Source organism: Tigriopus californicus, chromosome 5, assembly GCF_007210705.1.
Source record: "Tigriopus californicus strain San Diego chromosome 5, Tcal_SD_v2.1, whole genome shotgun sequence".
Lineage (NCBI taxonomy): Eukaryota > Metazoa > Arthropoda > Copepoda > Harpacticoida > Harpacticidae > Tigriopus > Tigriopus californicus.
Genome location: NC_081444.1, coordinates 12,114,683 through 12,124,367, shown reverse-complemented (window position 1 = coordinate 12,124,367; position 9,685 = coordinate 12,114,683). Strand labels below are relative to the sequence as shown.

At 39.6% G+C, this 9,685-nt stretch overlaps 1 protein-coding gene across 1 annotated transcript; it reads right to left on the bottom strand.

Annotated features, from left to right (window-relative positions):
• Positions 1 to 4,549: 4,549 nt before the first annotated feature.
• LOC131880816 (uncharacterized) lies at positions 4,550 to 7,159 on the bottom strand. The gene is made up of 3 exons (XM_059227524.1): positions 6,813 to 7,159; positions 4,729 to 5,412; positions 4,550 to 4,663 (listed from the first exon to the last, which is right to left on the bottom strand). The coding sequence occupies exons 1-3, from the start codon at positions 7,074 to 7,076 to the stop codon at positions 4,550 to 4,552; spliced, it is 1,062 nt and encodes a 353-aa protein (XP_059083507.1). The 5' UTR covers positions 7,077 to 7,159.
• Between the last annotated feature and the right edge of the window lie 2,526 nt (positions 7,160 to 9,685).

Below are 9,685 nucleotides of genomic sequence, written 5' to 3'. Positions count from 1 at the left end.
GTTTTCATGCATTAGTCGGCAAGCGATATTGGGTCGATCACAATGCAAGCAAAAACTTCTCGAACAGAGTATGAGTCGTTTCTACTTTCTACTTCGATACCATTTTGGTCGACATTACCCTTTGGATGAGAGACGGTTGTAGCATAGTTGATTACTGCGCGACCAAGTTAAACGCGGGTTCATTGGTTCGATCCCAGGTCTCCTCCCCTCAAATCACAGCTTCAATAGTGGATATTTCGCCTCGAATGGTGACTTCTGAACTCAGAACGGGACCTAATCACTAGGGTGTGAAAATATTTGTACTTTGATACATATATCCAATGAGAAACTTCTCCCAATAAATCAAGCGGGCATCCTACAATGGCTTTTATTGATGTTGTTCAAGATGGATTGGTCGAGTTTGGAGCTGGTTGAATTATAACTCAGGGAGTAGCTAGTCAGATTGCGACAGTTTCGTTCCACGACGGTCGATCCGATGTTTAAAATGGTTTAAATTCGGGATCATTGTCGGGTCCCAAATTGTCAACCGCCCCATTCAACTTTGTCATTTTCATTCCAAGCTTGGAAAGCCGACTGGTCGTGTCAATCATCTTGTCATTTTTATGGCCAACGTCCCAATGGATCACGCAGAGCTCGCGAAGGCGAACACAAGCATGGGTGGAGATGGGGAAGATTTAATCGATACCATTCATTGGGAAACTGACGTGGTCCGGCGAGCCCAAACCTGTCCGACTTGCAGGCCCAAATTCAAAACGATACTAAAATTTGTCCTTTAACATTGAGCACTTTTCATGCATTTTCTCCAAGTTCAGCAACCATCATGGCCGATTCTAATAATCGAATCGTTTAAATCGCGGATTATTGAGGGCATGTCCCCGATTTCCGACTGATCTACCATGTTCAAACTCGCGTTTTGCTGCGGCAAATTCTTCTCCAGTCGTGATAGAATCTAGCAAAGGCCTATCATCATCAGGGTTCGGGGGAAAAAACCGTTTTGAGGGCCAAATAATCACAAATGAAAATTGAAAGCACAAAATAATTTATTTTCACAGGAAAAAGAAATTCTGAAATGCAAAGACATAAGCCTGTTTAGAAGTAAAAAAAAACAGAAGACAAATATTTTATTATTTCAAAATCTTTGAAATCCAAAGGCCTTGAAGCTTGTCTCCTAACTTGGACCACCAAATTGATACCCTAAACCATGCATGTTTCTAGGTCAAATTTGTTTCTTCTGGGTACTTTATTTTAGCTATCTCTCAGGGTGAAGAGACCTGGGCCAAAATGCAAATGTTTTTATTTGCTCTTTTCTGTGGAAAGCATTTCGGTTATATTTGCAATTTTTAGGCAAAGCTTGAGCTTTTGCCAAAAAGGCAAGCATGAATAATGTGAGAATTAAAGAATAACCACTATATTGCCACAAACCAAGAAGATTGGGACAATGCAGTATGCAGTATTTAAACGAGTTGCAAAATGTATCTTTTACAATACATCTTCAAAAGTGTCCATGAGCTTTTTCCTCAACCAGAATTCAGAATCAATTGTAATGAATGTCAAACTTTACACTTTTGAGCCCTCCAGTCCATTTGCCTTTGCTTTGGCGTCTTCGACCAAGCTTTACTGATCCGCCAGAAGATCCCAGGATAGGATGGTCTGTGATGCTTCGGTGGAGCTACAATCGAACAACAGATTGACGGGGGAAAGTGACCCATTGCTTTTTTCAGCAAAAAAAATGACTTCATCTGAACAAAGATATGGGACATTTGAGCGTTGAGCTGTTGGCGATATTCTCCTCCATTAAACATTTTGTTAAAGGTTTTTGGCTGGATCAAACCCATGACGGCAAGTATAGCTTATTTACAGCTCTCGTTATTGCCGACTTTCCCAAACAGAAAACAGGGAGTTGAATTTGATATTCAAAGTCGTTGGTTGAACAAATATTGTAAAAAGTTCGAGTGACAACGAGAATTATAATCATTCAATTTAATTGTATATTGGTGATTGCATTCATTGCAGCGTTTAAATTTAGTAACCCAAACCATAGAGAATTCTAAAAGCTTCTGGCTGATGATTTAATCCTTCATCTGATCATGGTGGGCGGAAGTTCGGTAAATAAGAAGATCCCCAACAAGCAACAAGTTAAAAAGGAAACAGATAATGACCCAAATGACAATACTGCTAAACATATTCTAAAATATGAAACCTTCTTACACAAAAGTCAAAAAGGGTCGAATAAGTGGGGAAACTGGAAATTTGGCGCAACTTTTTTGACATCGTGATAGCGTTGAGGGCATTCCCACCTGGGGTACCTCGACCTCCTGGTTTCAATCGGCGGGCCACCTCCGAAAACCTTGGATAGTTTTAGAGATTCTTAGCCACTGGATGCATTCTGATTCGATTGCGCCATGTAAGATACATCGGGCTTGGAGAAAGCGGAAGTGAAAAATGAGCAAGGATAATTGTTATTTTATTTTAAGCTAACACGAATGTCGTTCTGTGTTTCCTTTAATACCACCAGGACAAAGGCCAGAAAAGATTAAACCATTTTTTCAGCTTTCGTTTTCCAGCTTGCAATCAACTAATATATACTGGGCCTGCTTAGACCGACGGAAAACCTTCAAGGAATTACAAAAAATGTGTTTTTTTTTTTTTAGCTCAATGTTGATAACGACAATGGCATCTTACAAATGGAATGTCATCTTGCCTTGACTTCAAGCGCATTTTAAAAGTGAAAAAGTCTTTCCCTATTAGTTCTCTGCATTGGTTACGAAAATCTCCAAACCTTTCGACAAGAAATGTCGAACAATAAGCTGCTAAAATCATGGAGACTTTCGTAACCAATGTAGAGAACTAATGGGGAAAGACTTTTAAAGTCAAGGCAAGATGACATTTTAGCAAAAAACTGTGCTCCTAAGATTTATATATGGCTTTACTTATCTTTCATGCACCCTTAAACGTGCTTTGAATAGTTCAGACACCACTCTATGAGCCACTTTTTATATTCTTTATTGAGGAATACATAATTCGAATTCGCTACTGCTGTGATTACAGGAAATAATACCTGAAGAGTAATTTTCGCCTTACAACTAACCCTCAAGGCACAAGCATCTAGTAAGATGTGTTTGGTTTGAATCTGGCACCCCTACAAACCCATTGTTTTGGAACGGAATTGAAGGTTCAAAGCTTCACCGCAATGGGGAACTGAACTCATTGTCATACTCTTCTAATACCGGGAACTAGTTTATGCCTTCACAAAATCATGCGAAGAAATGTATATTGATACGAGATTTACCTGGTGTCAGGGTGGGAAAATATACGCGCACTAAATCTATGACAATTGTCAGATCCAAATGGACCGGGCCTAGCTCGTTTCAATTCCGCACATCCCCTTCTCTATTGACCTATGCGTGCAGATTGAAGGGTTTGGCTTATGCTTTGATCAAACCAAAGAATCTGGTAAGATACTATTTATCCAATGCGATTCACGGGTAGTATTCTCCTCTGAAAGCCGTTTTGCAGTTTTTGAGTTGGTAGCCATGGCCATCAAACGGACAACGATAAAATGTCAATCAAATTTAGTGTGAGTCAACTTTGTCATTATGACGCATCATAAACCGCTACCCGGAATCTTCAATGGAACAAACTTGTCCGCCGTAGAAAATTCCCTCCTTGAACGTGTTTTATGCTTGATTTCTGGATTCACATTTGAGCTTAAATGGATTCCTGGTAAGCTCCACATAATAGCCGATGCTTTATCTCCCTCTCCTGTTGTCCTAAAGAAGATGATGTGACTACTTGCGCTCTTTCGATTGTTCCTGATCCATCCCTTGCCTCCATATTCGAGGCTGCTAAGGCAGATCCAACATTTTGGCCCTTAATCAGGAGCTCACAATGAAATCCATCCCACCTACACATCCCGGACAATGCTGCATGAGTTGTTGTCATGAACTTTCTTTCCACGGCACATATAAACTCTCAATGGACAATTCTTGATTCATCGTTCTACAATCCGCTCGTCTCGGGATTTTGGATCTACTTCATGAACGTCATCAAGGAACCACCAAAACCCCATCCTCTACCCGACTACGGTATTACTGGTCCGGTATGAACAAGGGTCAGGATGACAGACGGTAGAGTGCAGAGCCATCAGTTGTAGTCATCAGTCGACAAAAGTTGTACTGCACCATAATTGCTTATTGAAGCTCATGCAAAAAAAAACGTTACGGCCAGTCATCCTTCTTTCTTTCATTATCAGTGATTAAATCACGTCAGTTGCTGCTTTTTTGCGGCAAATTGTTGAATTTCCCATCCAATATTTGATCTGCTTGAAACCTTGGCAATTTTTAAAGTAAAAAAATCGGCTCATTACTAACGGGGAGCGACGTGAAGAAAATTTGTTTGTAAAATCGACATCCAAATCATTATTGACCAGCCTGTATGTTCTTCAAAATACGTAAAATTCGAAATGAAAGTGTATGGTATTACAGGAAACATATAGTATACAAATGACTGGAGCAGCATGTGTCCATTCATTGAAGATAATCGTACATCCCTATTTGGAAAACAACCTGGCATACAGATGTTCCATACTCAATAGTGTCAAGCTCAAGAGACAAGCAGACATCATGATAAAATAAACCAGAAGCGTATGTCCCATTCCCAAGGCCTTCAGAAAAGGAGACATCAGTTAATGACGCATCGAAAGGATTTGTACAAATTATTTTTACATACCATTAGTGAAGATTCTGATGCCTTCGGTATATCAAATCCAAACCATCTAGACATAACTCTTTGCAATAAAGCGTGATCTCGAAGTGAGTTCATACCTCTTCTTATAATGGGACTTAACGGAGAGTGCTTTTTCAGAATAATATTGTTCCAGGCCTTATTCAGGGTCGTCAAGATATCCAAAGGAGTCGTCAAGTCTAAATTGGTTTCATATGTATATTTAAGTTGGTTAGTGCTTGCTATGATGGCAATATGTTTCGCATCCATTTTCTTTAGAACAAGAGCGGCATCCGTAAACGTAGTCTCCTCAGGTTTATGAACCATTCGCTCATAGAATGCCTTGAAACTCGGATCCCCAGATTTTGCCTTGGCATGGAAAAATATGTCCGACCCTAACGGGGTTTTGAGGATCCATGTGGGATAAGCTTGAACGACTTCGTGAAATTGGGAAAATGGTGGAGCAGCCTTGGTACTAAAGAACATAGTCAAGGCTCCGCAGTAAAACGAATTAATGAGGAGAAAGAACGACCAGGCACTCAGGGAGGCCCAATTGTAGGCATCGGTGTTTTCATAATTTCCCAAAAGTAATGACGGGGGAATGATTGTAACGCAGATCAGAAATGCCACGAGGAGTATGCCCTGCCAGGCATCAATGGAAAAGGGATGCTGAAAGAACTTTAGATCCACCTGCAAGAGAGATCAAGTTACAAATTGGACCTGGCATCCACAGAAATTTTACATGTTCCTGAGGTTTGAAAGAGTCAGATTTATGTGAAAATGAACAACATTACAAATCAAAAGATGCATTCTCGGCCATAAAGAGAATGGGCTTAAAAGTGGGTTCTGTCTAAAACATTGCGTGATGTAATAGCAGGTGATGGCTTCCGTCAAGTTTTGAGACCATATGGACCATTTGTTTGCAAAATAGGCATTTGATTTGCTTCTATAGACGTAAAGGTTATTCCAGGTGTTTGAAACCGTGTATACGGGCAAGAATACTAGAGCAAGGAAATGTCACTTTATTGTGATCAACAAACTTTTCCCGCCATGTTAAGCCTAAACTGTTGGTACGGATACTTTTGAATGTCAATTAATCGCGTAATTATTGTACAAAATATGTGACAATTATCTTTTTTTTTGTAACCAATGATGATATTTGCTGCAAACCAGGCGTGTTAAGTTCTTGATAAAGGCAGAATTTGCTCTAAACACAGTCTGTCGACATTTCTTTACTAAAAATATCGTTTCAATAAAATTGCTACAGAAACATCTTGTCTAAATTTCAAGTAATTTGATTCAATTGTTATGAAACTATGGTTCTTCCTCTGGGATTGGCCCAAAAACCAAAAGTGAGCACATTGTAGCTCTGAGCCAAGTATTGTACTCTGAATTCATTTCAATACTTCATAATAAATAAAATGACATCTTACTTCATAATAAATAAAATGACATCTGTTTATTTGAGTAATTTGGATGCATTTGCTAAGAACCAAATTTATTGGAGTCCAAAATTCAAATTGAATTTAATAGGCTGGATTTTGGTATCACTCTGTACACTTTGAGTAACGATTGCTTTTTATGTAAACTTCGTAGTAAGTAGAGATTTATACTCTACTCAAAGACAATCAATGCCTGATGATTTTTTTGTCAAATGGGTGAATTAAAACAGAATTATCAATTGTTCATCACAGACATTCAAGTAAGTTAATGTCTATGTACATGTCCTTTTATTGACAATTTAAGATACTTGGTTTATTATTTGTTATTTATTATTTGTCCTCACCAATTGATCAATTGACTCTTGTTCCAGATTTCCGTTCTTAAGATGTTTTTGTGCAAACTTTGCCTAATGTTTTACTGATTTGAACGAGAATTTGATTGTTTTTCACAAATTTGATGTTGATGCTTATTTCCCTTTTTCTACACATCTTTAAAATAAATGCAGAAATGTTTGGTATATGAGAAGAGTTGCATATCAAAGGGATTCATATTTACTAAAAGAGCACACTTTGTCATAAACACTTCAATAACAGAGCATCCCAGATGTTTCCCCTGGATAGAGCAAAGTAGGGAATGGATTGTCTCACCCCTAGTGTTTTCGGCACGACAGCCAGCACGAAGTCTGTCATTTGGACTGGTTCCATATCAAGAAGTAGGCCCCGCTCAGGTGTGGCCCTCCATGAAGAAAGGCTCATGTCAAAGGCCCCATTGATCACACCCCCAAAAGCCCCACCAAAGGTGCCATTCTCAAAGGTCCCCTCAATTGGCATCACACCCCAATCTGTCTCAAATGTATGGGATAGGCTAAAGTTGAATTTGTGTTCTAGAGTCCCAAAAAGGTCAGGGAACATCCCACAGGTTTGTCCGTCTTCTTCAAAGGTGTATGGACGATAGGCAACCGTTATTTCATATACAGTCTGTCCTTGAAGGTCGTAAGTCTCAATAAATTTAAGGNATTGTCATAAACACTTCAATAACAGAGCATCCCAGATGTTTCCCCTGGATAGAGCAAAGTAGGGAATGGATTGTCTCACCCCTAGTGTTTTCGGCACGACAGCCAGCACGAAGTCTGTCATTTGGACTGGTTCCATATCAAGAAGTAGGCCCCGCTCAGGTGTGGCCCTCCATGAAGAAAGGCTCATGTCAAAGGCCCCATTGATCACACCCCCAAAAGCCCCACCAAAGGTGCCATTCTCAAAGGTCCCCTCAATTGGCATCACACCCCAATCTGTCTCAAATGTATGGGATAGGCTAAAGTTGAATTTGTGTTCTAGAGTCCCAAAAAGGTCAGGGAACATCCCACAGGTTTGTCCGTCTTCTTCAAAGGTGTATGGACGATAGGCAACCGTTATTTCATATACAGTCTGTCCTTGAAGGTCGTAAGTCTCAATAAATTTAAGGCCAGGGTTGAGGAGCACTTCGTTAATCACGGGGTGGCTAAATCTGGGCGTGGAGATGACGGAACGGATCCGCAAAGAGGGTGATGGGGACAACAATTAAAAATATAAATCTTGCACTTTGATCCGGGTCAAAAGGTTCTCTTCAGCCTCGGATGGAATGTTCAGGATCAATGCACTCTTTTGAGGTTTGGTCGCGGCAATCAATGGCTCCAAATGGTCATATTCAGAAAGGTCATTGAGCAAAAACAAGTAACGAAACATGGAATCGTAAGTGATGTCCAAATTGACCGATGCCACGCTTGCCGCATAAACTTGTCTTTTAATGAGCTCTTGGGTCAAACATTGGCACATTTGAGTTATTGGGCCTGCATGGACGACCATCACGTAATTCCAGCTATTGTTCTGAAGGATCTGTGCCAAGTTTGATTCCATTCCACACCTTTCAGCTCTTGTTGCCAAAGCCAGGAAAATGACAAAAGCTGTTCTCATGATCATGGTTGAACGGTTATTGAATGGAATTACGAACAGGAGGCGGCCATTAAGTGCAATTCTAATGTATTATTAATGATTACATTCTTTAAAGAAGAAAAAGGTGAATGATTACAACACTCTTTCTTTTGATGACCAGAAAACTCAACCCACTGAACAAGTCGACTCAGGAAAACTCAACCCAATGAACAAGTTGACTCAGGACAACTCAACCCATTTGGGACATTGAAGCAGGAAAGGAAGGTGACGTCATCGTCAAATTTTGAGACGTGACATGAACTTCTGAGGCTGAACAGTTCTTTGTCAAGGAATTAAATTAGAGTTATAATTCATATATTCATTAAAGGAATGATTAAGGTAGCATTGCAATTTTATAAAACGTCACAGTTTCACTCATTTAAATGCTTAAAAAATACTTTTTAGCAGAAAAAAGCTATTTTTGGACTGACGTTTCTTATGTTGGAATTTTCTATTTTCTCAAAAGACTTTTTGAAACATTAGAAAATCCTCTGGGTTGTCTTGGCCCTTGGTTCTAGTTGGTGCCCTTGGTTCAGCTGTCCCCTGCGTTGAGTTGCTCCCTTGGTTTAGTTTTCTACTGGATTTCATTGTCCCTTGGATCAATTTTTCCCCTGGGTCTAGGTGTCCCGTACCTAGTTGTCCATTGAGTCGAATTGTCCAGGGTTGGGTTATAGTACAGGGTCAAGTTGTTTGTTGGGTTTTGTTGTCATGGAACTTTCTTAATGTTCAAAGCAATGGGGAGTATTTTCCCTGACTATCAAAATAGATATTAAACTTTTCATGGGTCATAGGACTAGTGATTTTGATAGATCAACAAATAGATTTGGTTCATATGGGCTTTGGAAAAATGAACTTTAGGCGGTTTTGTTTTGATTTGGTTCTGATCATTGGTTAAAAACATTTGATACAAACTTTGCATGGCTTTTCTCCACTTTTAGACAATTTGCTCAATTTGCCACTCAACCACCAAGGCAGCCACTCTCCTCTATAAAATTGTGCATTCTAACATCAGTAACAAGTGGAGAGTGTTTGGATTCTTGGAGGATTTCTCCAAAGCATTCGACAGGGTGGACTGAACGAGGTTATTCCTCAAACATCAGCTGGGGGAAGTGCCACGTTCAATCTATGTCCTACTCTCCAACATGTTGATCCGCTATTGCCAATACTTTGCAATGTTCATCAAGACGAAGGCCATTGTTTTCCATAAAGGCCTGCTGCCTCACACCTCCTTCCTTATCAACGATAGTCCCTTGAAATCGTCAAGAACTCTAACTAAATCGGTTCTACCTTCTCTACCCAACTTTCATTCACCAATCATCACCTGAACTATGCAATAACCAGGTCATTAGTAACGAAATTACAAGTAACGCATTTACAGTGATTCGTTCCTTTTTTCGAAAAACGAACTGTAATTCAATTACAATTTAAAATGGTGTAATTGTAACGACCCAAAAACTAAAAGAATTACTTGTTATTCGTTCCTTTTTTAACTTCCAAAGTGTTCTTTAATTATTAGGCTAACTCATGACAGTTGAGGAAACTTTAGGCTCAAC